This window comes from Thalia democratica, chromosome 5 (assembly GCF_965202585.1).
Source record: "Thalia democratica chromosome 5, ktThaDemo2.hap1.1, whole genome shotgun sequence".
Lineage (NCBI taxonomy): Eukaryota > Metazoa > Chordata > Thaliacea > Salpida > Salpidae > Thalia > Thalia democratica.
Window position 1 is genome coordinate 45,372,155 of NC_139169.1, and position 18,150 is coordinate 45,390,304.

The following is an 18,150-nucleotide window of genomic DNA, read 5'->3' on the forward strand; positions in this document are numbered from 1 at the left end:
GTTGAAGTGTGTTGGTTCGTTAACACACAGAAACATATGTTGGTACAATAAAGGAAGATTACGGTACAGTTTGTTTTTATTTATATTCCAGTGAAGTTATTTCACTAGGATCTTTTGTTAGCAATTGATTAAACCTATATTTTTGAACAGTTATAACTAACATTATACAGTTTATGAACAAATAATTATTTCATATTTTAATTTTTAAAGTTTTTGATTGAAAATAGGAATTTTTAAACTTCAAAACTAAAAAACTACTACTATAGGCATTTAGATATACTATAAAACAAAAACTTTAAATAAATGGAAAAAATAAAAAGATACTCTGTTAATACTCATGAAAGTATTAGGAGTGGGTTTTGTATACCTTCATTAGATCAATGTTTAGAAGAGCTAATTCAAAACAGTTTAGATGCAAATGCTAATGAAATATCAATTGTTTGCTCTCTCAAAAACTTTGTGTTGCACATACAGGATAATGGTAGAGGGATAAATAAAACAAACTTAGATAAAGCAGGTTAATAATTAGTTTTAAAATATCGTTGATAAATAAGTAACTGTTTAGTATTATATCAATACAACAACAAAATATTACTAGACAAAAAATAAATAAAGCTTATTAAGTAAATAAAAAACTGTAAATGAGTCAGGACTGCAAAAAAATCTTTAGAAATCCTACAATTTAAAAATTCTGTTGAAAAATGTCTTGAGTTAGTGATGGATTTAGTACTTCTAAATAAACTTTTTATATTGTATCAAGATTTGTTTAATTTTTTTATATTGTAGTTGACAAATTTAAGGCTAATATTGTTAATTGGTAGGTTATTACAAATAATAAGTTTTAGTGGTTTTCAAAGTAAAATTTTAAATGTTAACAACTAAAATTTGTAAGTAAAAAATTTATTGTACGTTCAATTATTTGTTTCAGTTGTAAAATTATTTACTCATTTTATATTTAACTATAATAAGATTTAAGTTGTTTAGAAATTTTATGTACAACAACAATCTTCTGTGTTTAACTTGGTGTAAAAAGCATTTGAAATCCCGTTTTATTTTCACAAAAGTTAGTACTGGAAATATAAATCAATGGTAGTTTACTAGCATTGCGATTTTTAATGAACATTTTTGTATTAGTACATTTTCTAGGTATTTTAACAAACTAAAAACTGCTAGTAATAAATTACTTAGTTTAAAAAACTTAAAAAACTAAACACTTACACTTTCAATTACTTAGTTAAAAAAGAGTTTTAATTAATTTTATGCATAACATTACTAGTGTGATAGAGAAAATTTTTAGAAGTTTTTGCAATAAGGTTGCTTTTGTAAACTTAATTTTTTTATTACTGTAGAATTTATACTAAACTAAGCATTAGATTAAAAACCTTGTTTAGTAACTAAGTTTTCTAAAAACATTGATTTTTTTTCATAGCTTTTTTACCCTAAGAAAAATTACATTTATAAAAAACATGTAAATATTTACTTATTTTTTCTACCCCATTTTTTGCTTTATTTTAGACTAAAAAAGGTAAAATAGTTCTAATTTAAAGTCCTTGATAAATTTAAGAAAATTAGTGGTAACCCTTGAGTTTTTTGACCAGTTTAATATTTTTGAATGTACAAAAAAATTTAATTGTAACTTTCATAATTTATAGATAATAATAACTAGTTTTACATTTTAAAATTTAAATTGTTATTAATTTTTTTAGGACAGAGATATTCAACAAGCAAGTGTAGTTCCTTGCTTGAATTTCACAATGAAATTCTTACCTATGGTTTTAGAGGTGAGGCACTTGCTAGTATATGTTGTCTTTCTAGATCTGTAAAAATATCTTCATCAGTTCCTAATAACCCTTCTATTAAATACTACAAAAATATCAGCAATTTCGGTCAAATTCACAGTCAAGTTGATTTAGATTTTCAGTCTAAGCATTATGGCCATGGAACAAGCATTTATATTGAAGGTCTTTTCCAAAAGGATGATATCAAAGCTAATTGCTCTGTTTTAATTTCAAAATTTGAAGATATAAGAGCTATGCTGCAGGAAATTGCTTTGATCAATTACACAGTTAAATTTGATTTTAAAGAAGCATCAACAAGTAGTTTTGTCAGATATGAACCATCAATTACATTGTTTGAAAGGTAATTTAAGTTTTTGTTAGTTTTTATTTTAATAGCACAAAGTTTTTTCAAAACTTTTAATTTCTAATAATAATTTAAAAAATATATTTTGTTTAAACAAGTAAAACATTGTTTTGGTAATAGAATTAAAAAAATTAAAGTACAGTAGACTACCGCTTAAGTACGCACTTTTTTTGGTACGCACCCCGCCTTAAGTACGCACTTATCCAGAATGATTCCAGTTTTATTGCCTAATTTTTCAATCATCAAGTTTTTCCAGATTATTTTATGTTTCCAAGTAGAATGGCCAACCTGCTGAGTTAGCCTGAGACTTTCACAACTTTTAAACTAGGGTGAGTAATCCCGAGTAGTCTAAGTGGCCTGAGATTGTGACAGTCCTGTTATTAAATGTTAATAAACTAAATACTTATAAAGTGGTTGCAGAAAATTGAAAAGAATAATGATATTTGAGCTGTAATGCTATAAAATAAATAAATCTAGATGACAAATTAAAAAAAACCTACAAATACAACATAGTTAAGTCATAATTTAATTCAAATGTACACACATTGATATTTGAAAATGTTTGGTAAACACAATGTAGTTTGGTACTTTGCCTCTAACAAAACAAAATACGAAAAATATGGCTTAATATTCTTTTTTATATCATTGACTGACATTGACTTTCTATATTAAATGTATGTATTAATTATGTAGAAACTTTTTATAGAAAAAATAAATCATTTTAAAATCTATTAAAAAATTTTGCATATTAGAATTATGTATTAAATGTTATTTAAAATTAAAGACTTGTTTATTTGGCTTAATTATTTGGTGGCTAGTTGTAAGAAAGAAAACAAACGACTAAATTTCATATTATACTATGTTGTCAAAAAGTACGCACTACCCGTGCTAAGTACGCACTTTTTGGTCGGGTTCAATTTGCGTACTTAAGCGGTAGTCTACTGTAGTCAAGTAATTTAAGTTTTTACAAAAACTCTAGAGGCTAAACACCTTCTTAATAGTTGAGGTTACCAACAACCCTTACTTATTAGTTATACTAAGCTTACCTGAACTCATTTTAATATAATAAATAATGACTACTAAAAAGTAAAAAATGCAAAGCAAAAGCTGTAAAATACACTTTAAATTAAATAAAAAACAATTTGTCCTGCTTGAACAATAAAAGTAATTAAAGATAATAATGGATTTTTTTTCAAAGTTTTATTTCATTTTTACATTAGTTTCTTATTAATTTAATTTTCGTTTAATTTTTTTAGTTTACTTAGAGTAAAAAATATAATGAAAAAAACAGTTTTCTTTTACAGATTTGACCAAGTTTTCAAATCTTCACTGAAAATTAAAACTACAGAGTTTAGTCAGCTTTTCTTTAAAAATGATGATATTTCTGTGAAGATATATGCTGGAAAACAAAGCAAAAGCATAGAAAACAAACTACAGCTAGTGTATCTTAACAAGCGTACTGTTTATTCGGTAAGTTTTAAACTTTTTTCATTTTAGTTTAGCTTTGTAAAGAGATATGTACAAATATTACAAATAATAGTTACAATATACAGTTCATTCTTTCATTCTAAGTTTGTATATTAATTATTCATTATAGTTTTAATATTAAATGATTATAATATTTTGTGTAAGTTTTTTAAGGACCAATTTTATTTTACAGAAGCAAATAAGCAAAGCTTTAGCTAGACTTTTTGTACAAGAAATTGATAAAAATGGTAGAATGTGTAACAACTCTTATCCAGCTTATGTTCTAATTATCAAGTATTTTAGTTTCTATTCTACTAACTATAATTTCAACAAATTTAATATAATTTCTGTTCAGTTTTACATACTATTTAAGTTGAACACTGAAAGATTTTCAAACAAAATTTATTTTTTTGATAACTATTTCATTTCTTTTAGCCACTAAGAAACACGGAAAACTGTGATAAGAAAATAAGAGATAATGAAACAATTTTTAAAACTAAAATGGTAATATATTTTTTTAACTGTATGCTTTTTGTACTAAAATTAATTATTTATTTAGTTTTACATCTCTTTCTTCCAGTTAAAGTTTTTTTAAAGTCATAGGAAGTATAACAATTTAACAAAATTAAAACTAGAACTATTATGAAGTGTAAGTCAGTTCTTACAGAAGTAAAAAAGATTAACTAACTTTGTTTTAAAGACGTTTTTCTAAAAAGTTTTAATTAAAAACCTAACAACCACAACTATTTCATCGTCAAAAGTTTAAGAAGTAAATTATTTCACAAAAATCTATGTAATTTTTTTATCTGAGCTAGAGACTTCAGAATTTAAGAAAATCTTCTTTTTAGTGTTCAAAAAAATTTGTCAAAATTGGTAAAACAAAGTTGAAAAATAAAAACTTAAAGACCAAAAAGAGAATATATGTAAATTTTTATATAAGTTAGAAAAAAAAATTACAGTTTTTTTTATAGATTTCAAGACTAAACTGAGAAAGTTTGAAATAAGTTGCTCAAAAGTTGTAGGAGGGGATATATTTTTAATTTTTTTACTGAAAAAATCCTTATGTGCCTTTTTAGTTTGTGCGCCTTTTATAATAATCCTATTGAGTTATCAATTTTTTAATGCTTATATCTTAAGATTTCTTTTAAAATAAAAAAATTAAAGATTAGCAGGGAGCTTACTTATTTATGTAAAAGATTAGATTAATAAAAGTGATTTACTTGTTAATGTCTTAAAATCTATACCTAAAATAAAAATAAAAATAACAATAAACACAACTCTACACTTTACAAATGTAGCTTAGTTAGTACTTATAGCGTTATAGTTTATAAAAATAGTAAATCAAATAAAAGCTTGTTAAGGCAAATTCAATCGAAGCAGTTCAACGTAATGTATAAAAAATATTTGTTATTGTTTCATTTAACAGATGTCCTCCTAGTTTATATGACATTTCAATGGAAATCAACAAAAGAAAACCAGTTTTTAGTGACTGGAGCAAAATACTTTCTTGCATCACAAAAACTGCATGCAAAACTTTGTTCTTCAATGAAAATGATGAAACTTCTTCTGTGGTAGTTATTGCAACAGTATTTTAAGATTTGATGTTTATATCAAAAAAAAAACTTTTAAATTTTAAATAAATATAAAAACTATTGAAAATTGAGGGAGGTTTGAAGCTGTTAGCTGCTTCAAACACATGCAGTTTTTTAACATTATGCTTAAATGAGTCTGTTTACATATTTTATATTAGTTTCTAAACAATGTTTTTTTAACCCTTACCATGATTCTAAAATTTTTACCAAATAAGCTGCATGTATATGAATCAGCCAAATTTTTTGTCACTAGTAATGCTACAAGTTTGGATAACAAAGTCAAGCCTTTTCCTAATACTGATAAATATTTTGGGGATATTCAAGAATTTAACCATTTTATATACATAGTTTTCTCAGATAATAAAAAAAAGTTGTCGCATTCAATGTTTTTTAATTTTAACTAGGTACCTATAAATGACATGAGTGAAAAGATTAGAGTTGCTGAAGATAAGTTGTTTATGATTAGCAGACAAGGTTAGCTAATTATTAGTAAGCTGTGTCAATTTTTTAAACCATAAAGTTTCAGTTATTTACATTTAGTTAAGCTATGGTTAAGACTTGAAACATTTTATACTTCTTATTTTATTTTACACTCAAACTATTTTGAAAAAAAATAAGGCCAATCAAATTATTATAAAAACTCAGACTGGTTTAAGCTCGTAGTTTTGTTTTCTCCGAACTAAGTATAAATGTTTTTTTTTGCTAAATGTCTTGCTAGCTTTTAAGACTTCAAAATTGACTTTTTTTTATTAATAATTAAGTATTTTCCTCGTAGTTATAAGTCCTTTATGGTTTTCAAGTACCTTTATTTGGTTAGCACTATCATTTTTTTAAGTTTTTGGCTTTTACTACTTATTAATTAACTAAATCTAAAACTCAGGCTGGCTGTTTTGCTTCGAAGACAGGAAAACCCTGCTATATGCGATTTGATTTTAGTTGTTTATTATGGTTTAAAAACTTTAGGTAATGCTAATATGTTTTTAGTTTACACATGTTTAAGACATTTTAGATAAAAGTTTATTCTAAACGCGTTCTTTATTTATTTTAAGAAGTCTGTAGTGTCAGTACAAATTTTCAAAAACTTTCAATATGCTAGAATATAAGGTTAGGTAACGGCCTGTGGGTCGAATCCGCCGCCTTAAACAAATTAATTCGATGTGAAACTTAATTTTAGATATAAAACTTTTTAGTAAATAAATTAATTGTAATATGTTTTTTAACATTGCAATGACAATGAAAATTAACTTATAAGTGAAATTTTGTGAAAATTTCGTTATTATGATGATAATATAACTTGACTGTTAGACAAATAAAAAACTATTTTTTAGTGTTCGTTTATAAAAGTAAAACGGCATGCAAAAGTCTAATTAGCCAGGTCTATAATGAACGTAAGGCTGCCAAACCTGGTCTGCAAACTAGAGAATTTCCTACCCCTATGTTAGGCTGTTTCTAATCTATAAGTTGCAATCATATGCTAAAAAATATTTTCTACTAGTTAAAATGAAACCTTAAGTTAACGGTTATTGTATAAATAAAAAATTTATATTTTCTTCAAATATGTTAATGAGATGATTTCTATAAGTTATACTTAGAATATTTGTTCTAGAAACTGTTTTTTTTTTAAATAAAATGTTATTTAGATAAAAGTTTTCACACAATAATAGAAATATAGAAATTCACACAGCGTTTAATAATTTATAATTAAAATTAAATTATAAATTTAAATAGATGTAAATTTAAAATTGCAATTTTTTTTTGAAAGTTTATAAAAAGCAGATATATAATTTTTAGCATTCAAAGGACCAATTAATAAGCCCTTATCGAAACGGGAGAGTTTCATAAATTTCCCAAATAAGAATAACTCACCTAAAAAAAGGGACACACCAAATTTAATTTGTCCTGAAGGTATGTTTTAACGTTATTTAGTTTATAATGGTATTTTACATTTCTAAACTTATTTTACTGCGAATGCTTTTGAAGTAAATAAAAGTTTGTTGAAATTCCGTATACAGATTTTGAAAAATATTATTTATCTGTTACAATTTTATTTATGCTTTCAATTAATTATTCAGTATTATTGTTTTTTTTATAAAAGTTCAATAATCAATATTAACTTTTTTTAAATTGTTTTTATACTACAAATAATTTCCTACTGCTAAACTACTACTTTATCGCACTAGCAATAACAAATTTGTAAAATATTTTGTTAATAACTTGGTAAATTTATATAATTAAAGGTTGGACTGAAAAGTTTTGCAAGAAAAGGCGTAAAAAAGTTTATGTAAACAAATTGACCGGTTCAAGTTCTTTTGTGTGCCCTAGCCAAGACTCTTTTATAGATGAATCTAGTAAGACAGATGTTTGTTGTATGTTAAGTTTTCTTAAAACTGTGTATTAATATCTTATTTTACAATAATAATCAAAAACAATTTATTGTAGATATTAGAGCAAGGTTTAACTTTTTCTAAATAAGGATTTAAAATTTTCAGACGTGTCAAAAATATCAATATCTAGAAACTCATCACTTGTAAACTCTTGTTTTGGATCATCTACTCAGTCTTCGTTAAGTCAAAAAATGAAAAACTATAAAGAAAACTGTTTATATTTAGAGTAATGAGTTATACTTTTAAAATATTAATGCTGTAAATTATTATTAAATTGAACAATAAAAAGTTCTCAACTTTATACATATAAGGAGACAAATTAAGAAAACTTTTTTCAGATTTAATTAACTACTGACAATCTCTAGAGAAGCTAGAGTGAAACAATCTTTTGTTTTTTGAATATGTTGAAAAAATCTTAATATTTGATGTAAAATAAAAATTGTCAAATTTGTTGTGGATTTAAATATCTATACTTGATAATTATCTGTAATTTTTTTCTAAGGTAGTGTAAAAACTTTCAGATCTTTATCAGAGGAAACAGGTCCGGTTATACCAAATCTGAACATTAGTTTGTTAGATACAACAATCTATCATTCTACTGACGTAAGTTCTTTAAAAAATTTATACTCTATAAACATGCTTTAACCTGTCGTTTATTATTTAAATAATTTAAGAAAATTCTGATCCTTAGTTCTTTTTATAGTCCTTTAACAACTTAATTAAAATGTTATTATCAAATTACTTAATTAAATATTTGGTAAAGATTGTGTTTGTAAAAAATTTGGTAAGTTATGCAACCTTTTAAAAAATACAGGTTGAAATCAAGTCCTTGGCTAAAGTTTTTACAAACAGGTTTAAAGGACTGAAGCTAACAAGAGATATGATCAGTAATTGCCAGGTAATTTAGTTAAAAATAGGGTTATTATAAGCTATATAATTTAAAAGTATCAACAGTGTTTGAAATGTTAAGTAATAAGATATAATTAACATATTATCCTAATCAAAACAAGTTGAATAAAGTATATATATTTTTTCCTAATTATTCGTTTTTTTGACCCAAAATAATAAAATAACACAGCTTGCAGTTGAAACTAAATGAAAAGCTTAAAACTTGGTAAAACTTCGTTATAAAATTAACATCCGATTACTTTTTAATAAATGAGTGTTTTAAAAAGTTGATGTTTTAAAATAGTATTAAAAATCTTATAATTCAAACATATTCCTATCCTGTGATCCTGTCACTGAGATAATTTTAAGCCATTAAGTTTAACATTTCCTATTAAAACTGTTAGCTAAATGATAAATTTTATATTGAACACTTAAAGTTTTCAACAGTTTAAATGAAAAATGTTAGCATTAATTACAAAAATTGAAAGAAGCATTATGTAACAGGTTTTAGGTCAGGTGGACAACAAATTTATAGCAGCAGTCATTGATCATCCTACTTTGGTTAGGAACAAAATAATATTGCTCTTCGATCAGCATGCCTCTCACGAAAGAGTCAGGCTTGATCTTTTTACTAAAAGTAAGCTAATAAAATAACTCTACTAACATCTTTTTCTCAATATGATTAAAACAAAAAAAGCTTTTCTTAAGTATTCCTGATTACGGCATGATTTTTATTTTTGGTTTTAATTGCAAACTTGTTAAAAGAATGTAGCGAAAGATGTTTACATGATTTTATGTACCAATTTATTGCTAATAATAAAATCTTTTTCATAAAAACAGTTTATTGAGCAATGCTTTCAAAATTTAACTAATTTCCTTTTCAAAACAAAATAAATACTCACAAAAATTAATTAATCAAAGAAAATACTATTAAACTAAAAAAACTATCAATATAAAACTAATCAAATTAATCATAAAAACTAAAATAGGTAATTATAACAAAAAAGGACTATTTAAAAATGTTAAGTGTAATTCTAGATCCTTTATCAGGACCTAGTTGATGGTTAAGTCTATATTTAGTTTTTTAATCATAATAGCCTCTACTGCAGGTAAAATATTTCTATTTTAACAAAACTTAATTACCTCAAAACAATTAAAAATACGACTATGATTTTGACAGACTTTACATTGTTCTATATGTAAAAATACTGCACTATTTGTAGGCTTTGTATGTTCTTTAATTCTGACGAACAGTTGTCGCTCCGTTTCTCCAATATACTGGGTATCCAGGTCACCTGGACATTGAAACTTATAAACGATGCAATTTCTGTAGAATTTATTGATCCTATCTTTCAATGAAAAATAGTTTCCAACTAAAGATGTTCTGAAAGCTATAGTTTAGAAAACCAATTGGCCAAAACCAGAATATAGTTTGTGCAAATGGTTAGAAATTCAACTTAAACCATTACTGAAAAGTAAATGGATAATCAACTCAAATATTGAATTTATGGATTCTCTAAAAACCATAAAGCCATAAAAAGATGATGTTTGTACAACCTTTGACATAAAAAGTCTATATACATGTGTTCCATTAGAGCAGGGGTCGGCAAACTGCGGCCCGCAAAGGGTAAATCTGCGGCCCGCGAGCACGTTATTTTTTTGAATGGAATGCGGCCCGCGAAAAAAAATTTTGCGGCCCGCGACCATGTAAATGTGGCCTGATGAGCAAAAATATACTTTAAGTCAAATTTGTTTGATAAATTTAGTTTTAAGTTCCTGTATAACATTTTAAACAATTAAAAGACTTTAATGATTTAGCTTTAAAATAAAAATGGACAGGTTAACATTCTACCAGGGTTTTTTCTCAATTTACTAATAATTTTCTTCTTGCAACAGCAAATTATTTTCTGAAAAAGGAAGTTAAAAAGTGCTTTAAATTAGTAAGATAGTTATATAATACCTATTTAGTAAAAACTACATTCAAATATTTTCCATTTTTGTATTATGCATACAAATGCATAGTAATGAACTAAAATGTCGTTTTTTATACCTAAGTTTCTATTACAGATGTTTTGTTTTTAAATGTTATATTCTAATTTATACAAAAACATTTTTAATAACATAATAATAATTATAATAATAATAAGAATAAGAAATACGTTTAATTTGTTTTGGTTTTGACATTTTATTTGATATTTGATATTTTAGAAGTTTTCTTTGCATTTTAAATTAGTTCCTATGCACACCAATGAACAAAGATGCTCATATTTTAAACCAATTTTTATTTGAATTTAGTTTATGCATAATTTTCTAACATTATTGTTTTTACATGTAATATCTAAGTGTGTACAGACACATTTAAAACAATATATACGACATAAATTAAAAAAGTTTTTATTTGGTATACTTTTTGATTTTTCAAACCATGTTTTTTTAGCAAAATAAGTTAATTTTTATGCGTTGCATACTAATATAAACAGTTGCTGTTTTTTGGAACTACCTATTTAATACAAACTAGATTGAGTAATGATAATTAATTAAGTTGATACATTTTTAATCAAAATAGTTCAAATTCGATCAAATAAACAAATAAAAATTGCCACACACTCAGAATATGACTATTTGAAGACTTGAAATTTCAGGCCAATTTAGTCATTTTTCAGTTTTTGCCTTGAATAGTTTTTTTGTTTTCTAAAATATCAGACTAGTTTCGGTTACTCGGTTTGACTTTTTTGCTTTAAAGAGTTGTAAATTAAATTTATGATTTATGTTTTGTTCATAAATAGTGTTGGTTTGAATTAAAATATATATTAAATTTTAAGTTCTGCAGAAGATATAATTTGAATTATTATTAATACTAATTGTGTACATATAAGTATGAACAGTTAGTGTTGACAAAAATTCCGGAAAAGCTTGCAATTTAAAAATTTATACTTAAAAAATCTGAAAAAGCCATAAATTTGAGAATTATCGAAAAAACCTGGAATTTCAAACAATTTTTTCATGTAAAGTAATAAAAGCTCGATTTGACACAAAAAATCTACCATATAAATATTTTTTATTAGAAAACACGTTTAAAGTATCTTGACAGTATCTTGTAATTTTTACTATTTAAGACTTTTTTTTTTAACATTAACTTAATTATATACTAAAAATAGAAGCTAAAAGTTGTACTTTTAAAAACTTTATATTGGTGCATTGTACCTTTGCTTTTAAATTGCCTTTATATATTGTTGTGCTTTGTATTGGAACTAAACCTAGAAATTCTTCTAAAATGTAAAAATTAGTAATAACACATATAATAAAAATTCTATAATTAGCAATATCTGTTGTATTAGTTCTCGCATCTTAACAAATTGATTTACGTCTTAATTTGGTTTATGCGGCTTTATAATCATCAGACATCTCCTAAACGCGACTTCTTGTTGATATTGAAGAAATAAACATTAACATTTTGCTAACGCAAACACAAATTATTTAAATAAGTTATAACTCTCAACGGTATCTTTTTTTAGTTATTACTTTTGCTACTTAAGATTATTTAAGACGCAAAAACTATTTTTTAAAGTTACCATTTTTCGATAGGAAATGTGGTTTATAATGTAAAAAATGTATAAAAGTGACCCATAAATGTTTTTCTAGCTCGGTTTTTATAGAAAGTTAGGTTGTAAGTAAAATAATAAATGTATTTTATTAAGTTTAACTTATTAAGTATTTAAGAAAATACATATTTTATTAAGACTTATATATATCAAACAATGTGAATTCTATTATTTAAGAAATAACAGATATTCATGTATTAAATAGGCATTCTATTTGTAGCTAAAAGTCATTTAAAGTAATTAAGTGAATAAAAGTAAAACTATCTCTGGTGTGACCAAAACAAAAGCCCAAAGATTATTCAAATATCACTAAAACTAAAACTGTGGCCCGCAAAGATTTTGAAAACTTGAAAATTGGCCCGCGAGCATCAACTGCCTGCCGACCCCTGATCTAATTTAAAACGTATAAGAAACATAATATCCTAAAAAGTGTGTGTTATACGTTTGAATAAACTTTAGTATAATTATTTAAGTGTTTGAGACTATTGTTTTAATACTTTACACTACCATACCATTAAATTTGTTACATTTACAATTTGTTTGTTTTAGTAAAGTTTCTAATATCGTAAAATCTTGTTTGTTTTCAACATTTTGTAATTTTGTACAAAAAGATTGTTGCGAGAATTTTATTCATGGAATGAAAGCTGATTCAAACTCAAGGTTGTTATGCACTAAACTTTCAAAAAAATTGCCTGTTTGTGTGGATCACAGTTGCTGTGAAGTTTTGTGGCATGATTTTAATTTGACTTCGTCTTTCCCTAATTCCAGCTATAAAAAACCTGAAGAATATTTTCGTAGATATGGTCTTACTTACTCTTTAAAAGAAAGAGGTAAACGGTATTGTTTTTATTACTGTATTGAATAAATATTTTACATGTGTTTAAAATAAATTCTACATTGTTGTTAATAACAAACAAAGAGTAGTTTAATACAGAAGTTTATGATTATGCGGACAAAATAAAAACTTTACCAATAAATCGATAATTTATTTATTTATGAAAAAAATAGTTTGAATAAAAAAATTAACAACTATTTGCTTAGGGAAACTAGATGTACTTACAGTTCCATCAATATTTACCAATATGAAAGCAGACAGATTAAGTGATTCACTTGAAAAGTTGACTAAAAATGTTGAAAGTTTGTTTTCAGAAGTTACTCAAGTATGTCTTAATTGTTATCAGCTTAGTTAGTGTCAATACTCCTTGTTTTTGTGAATAATAATAACTTTGACTTAGGAAACTATAGTATTGTAGTTTACGGCATTGTATCATTTCTTCACTATTTTATCTAAACTTTTGTAGTTTGTTATGTTTTTTTTTGATAACATCTTCCATTATTATTGTAAAAGTTTTGTTATTTATAATTATAAAGTAGTTCTAAGAATATCAATTATATTTCTATATTGCTTGTTTTATTTTTTCACTCAATCAAAACATTAATAAATGTATTGTAGACTAATAAAATAAGTTTAAATGTTTGTTAAAGTAGACTTATTGAAACTATATAAAAAAAATCCTAATGAAAGTCTGATTTGTTTCTTTGAAATCTCAGGAAAATATTTTTTAAACCTTTATAATTAATAGATGATTAAAAGAGGTAGCTACTCATCGAGTCCCATATGTAAATGCATCAAAGAAATTCTCAACTCCAGAGCATGCCACGGTAATTCATATAGTAACTTTTAATTTATTTTCAGTCCTTTCTTCAGGAATATTATTGTATTTTCTATATTTTTTGTTTTTGTTTACATTTACACGTTACGTCTCATAAATTTAGTTTTAAAGTTATATCTGTTAATAAACTGTAAATTTCTGTACATATTCGCGATGAAGGTGCAATAAGGTTTGGCGATAAGCTTTCAATAGAAAGATGCAAAAAGCTGATGTTGGAGTTGAGCAAGTGCAGGCTTCCTTTTCAATGCGCGCATGGAAGGCCCTCTGTCGCTCCCATTCTAGAATTTTCAACTCAAAGGGGAGAAAATTTATTCAAAAGCTTCGGCAACAAAATTAGTCTTTCAAAAATAAGCCACAGAATTGCCAAATGTAAATAATTTTAAAAAGGATCTGAGTTTTGTTTTTTATTTTTTAACAATTTTTTAAATAAATTTCAATTCAAGTTTTAACTGTTTTAATATATAGCTACAGTACAAGTTTTAAGTATTGCACAAGTTATTTACTAAAACTAAAACTCGGTAGATAAGTAATCATATTGAGTTTTAATTAAAAGGTCTTTACACAAAGCTCCTTAACCAATTATTTTTGAAACTAACGTAGCGTACACTTTTAACAAAATATGAAACTTAAGTTATATTTGCTGACCTCTTATATCAAACGTAATAACTTTGTTCTTAATTTGTTCCTGTTTTATATATTTATGTATCACGGTTGCTGAAAAATCCTGAAATTTGATAATTTAGACAAAAAAAAACCTTGAATTTTAAACAATTAAAAATTTAATCAATAAAAATCTGACTTAGTATAAGAAATCTATCACATACAATATTTTTGTCTCATATAGAATTTTATCTATTATAAATCACATTTAAAGTAGCACTACAGTACATTTTCAATATTTTTATACTATTTTAGACAATTTTTTTACCTTAGACTAAATTTTAGATGAGAAATGGACAAAAAACTTGTACTTTCAAAAACCTCAAAAAAAGTTTTAAAAAATTTTGGCATCCCTGATGTATTAGTTTATAACTTTATATGTTTATTAACTAAATTTTTTTACAAAACTCTATAAAGCTCTAAAATAATAACAACAAAAAAAATTGATTAATATATCTTTTTTAAGTTTTAATCTTTCAGTATTTGATATTTTAATTTAAAGTCTTTAATAGTTTATGCTTCGTTTTTTTGTTTTCTCTTCAGATTTAAATGCTGACAAATCTATCATTGAGACCGTTTACGAGGTGTGTAGTTGGTTTCTTTCAAACTTTAATTTTAGACCTAAATCAAGAAGTTTAGGATCAGATGAAGTGTCAAACATACTAGTATAGTTGTAATAAGTAGTTGGAAACTGTATATTAATATTTAGGTTGGGTAACAGATACTTGTTTTGAACTCGGACAGATAATAACTTGTACAATTTTTCTGTCAACTTTCGTTATCATAAAATACTTAATTTAAAAATAACTATTTTTTTTTGAAATTAAAATTACGCTCATTAAATAATGGCTATCTAAAAACTAAATAGAATAAACTTTTTAACAAAATTAACTTTGTTTTTTATCTAGAAAAGCAGAAAAATTTGCTTTTTTTAACTTTTTTTTGTAGCAAAAATTTTACAGTAAAAAGTTTTAAAATATCATTAATGAACACATGCGATTTTTATACATTTTACATAAATTAAACATGTTAAATATCAATCTAGTATTTTTGAAGCAAAAACTTGAGCTTCTGAATGAACTTATGTTTTACAAAAATGTATGAAATTAATATAGCAAATTTATCAAGCGTCTGTACATGCCTGGTAATATTATCTGTAAAAAATTGTATTCAAAGCTAGTTAGCTTTTAAAAATGTTAACAATACTTCTAGTTAATGTTTTTGGCTCAAACTATACAAACTATAAAATAATTATTTTTAACGTGTAGAAAACACTATGTTTCACAAAAGTTTTAGCAGTTAAAAATTAAACTAGTTAAAGAGTAAATCCACATTAAGTATAAGGTGATTTAATACTCAAGGTTACATTTATCAGTTTTAATAACGGTACATAGTATTATAAAGCCCTACTAGGGGACTTTAATATTTGTATTTAAACGTTTGAAAGACCTTCAGAAAAATAGTAAAATAATACCAATTAGCACCCTTGAAAGTAAAAAAAAAAACATATACGTCTTTTGCATTTTTAAAGAAAATAATTGAATTGTGTTTTGAAAACTTAGCGCTTGAAATTTTAAGGTTAACTACTAGTTTGATCATAATCTTATTATAATAGTTCAGTTACAGTAAGCCGACGTAGCACTCTATTCATGCTTTGAATTAACTTACAACGAAAAAAGTTTATATTTAACTACCGTCAACGTCAATTCACAGTAACCAAGTAAAAAAACTATAGAAAAAAAAATCTAATTAGTATTTTAAATAAATATGGTCAAGTCTTAAAAAGATTTTCTACAAAAAGCTGTGTAAAGAAGCACTACAATTTCTATTGGTATAATAAAATACATTTTTGATATAACTAGACAATGTAAACTGTATATAATTTCTAACTTGATGAAAATAAAACATGTTGATGGAATTTCTTAAATTTTTAGAATATATTTTTAAACGGCACGGCAGTTTAGTGACGAGCCAATTTTTTTTAAGCAGTTGTTCGTGGGCAGCAGTAGTTAAAAGGAATCCGTAGAATAAACAACATTTATATTAACAAAGCAACAATTTGTAATAACAAAACACGAATTATTACTAAATTAAGAGCATAATTGTAACTTTTTACCACAAAAAATGTTTTTAGCTGAAAAACACACAGTGGGTTGTAATTTGCCTTCCCTTTTTTATTGTTTGAATATACTGAAATATAATAATCTAATAGTTTAATCTGGGAACGGGTCAGAAAAGCACGGAGTGACACTTTAGCACGGTGTGACAATTTAGAATGGTGTGACATTTTAGTACAGGGTGACACTTTAGTACGGCTTAACTTTAGCATAGAGTGACACTTAAGCACAGCGTCACTTTAGCACGGAGTGTCATTTTAGCGCAGAATTTATTTTGTATTTTTTTTTCTTTACTTAAATAACATTAGGTACTGTATTGTTTAAAAAAATCTAAAAACAAACTATGCAAGATGTTAACTAAAATTTAACAAGCTTCAATTGAGTTAGTTTAAGCTTTACCTTAAACTAAGACAAAATTTAATTTAAAAACTATATTAACTTATTTTACAATTCAATTTTAGATAAAAATATTTTGATACTTTTACTTTAAAGTTTTCGACATAAAACTATTTTAATAAAGTTAGCAATAAATACAAGCTCTAAGATTATTATTTTTTTTTAATTGATTGCTTTAACTAACTCAACTTTAAGCGTAAGGTAAAAAAAAAAGTGAGAAATAAAAAGATTAAAAACTCTCTTATTTTGTTTTAAGCCCATAGTAAAAACTTTATTTATAATTTTTTTTAAGACAATATTTTTAAAATTGTTAAAACTAGTTTTCAGAATTGTTTGTTAAGTTAATTACTTTAGATAGTTAAACGTTATTTAAATTAACATTTTGAAAATTTACGTGCAAAAATGTCACTCCGTGCTAAAGTGTCACTATGTGGTGAAGTGACGCCGTGCTAAAGTGTCACTTCGTGCTAAAGTGACACCCCGTGCTAAAGTAATGCCGTGCTAAAGTGTCACTCTGTGCTAGAGTGACGCAGTGCTAAAGTGTCACTCCGTGGTGAAGTGACGCTGTGCTTTTCTGACACCTACCCTTTAATCTAGGGGCAAAAAGTTTAAATAGAGATATAAGTATTACAAAAGTACATTTATAAAATTACTGAATTTTAAAGTTAGTTTTCAGGTTAGTCCAAAAAAGAAATTTTCTTAATCTTATTGTCTAGTCAGTTAACTAGAGAATCAAGTGAAAGATAAGGATGTTTGTAGGTTGAATAATTTATTTGATCAATAATATTATTTTGTTCCGTTTTAAACTGTTAATAAGTTAAAAATAGTAGTAGTTTCTACGAGAAACTTTATAGAAACTACTAGAAACTTTCTAGTATAAAAATTATCTTAGTTTTAGAAAAACACAAGCTTTGAAGAAATACTTCTTTGGAACTAGATTTAAAGCTTATAAACTAATCTCAATAGTTTAGATTCCTATTTCCCTAGATCTTTTGAATTTTCTGATGATTTCATGTAAAAGAATTGAGATATTCTTAAAATCCTTAGATTTTGCAATGTTTTTGCTTAGTGCCGGAAGTTTTTGTGATAATATATTTTAAATATGTTTTAAAAACTTAAATAATTATAGTCTGACTTAAGCTAATTTTGATAGGTTTTTAATTTTTAGAAAAGGTTTTTTAACTTTAAACTTCTTTTCTTTTAAACTATACTTTTTTACCAAGTACTTT

General features: G+C 25.1%; 1 protein-coding gene across 1 annotated transcript; it reads left to right on the forward strand.

The window, feature by feature from the left end:
- The first annotated feature begins 303 nt into the window (after positions 1-303).
- On the forward strand, positions 304-14,125 carry LOC145836587 (DNA mismatch repair protein MutL-like). The gene is made up of 8 exons (XM_082944379.1): positions 304-517; positions 1,707-2,139; positions 5,036-5,180; positions 8,400-8,483; positions 8,978-9,110; positions 13,117-13,235; positions 13,659-13,737; positions 13,908-14,125. Exons 1-8 carry the CDS (start codon positions 304-306, stop codon positions 14,123-14,125), a joined length of 1,425 nt encoding a protein of 474 aa, XP_082800505.1.
- The last annotated feature ends 4,025 nt before the right edge of the window (positions 14,126-18,150 follow it).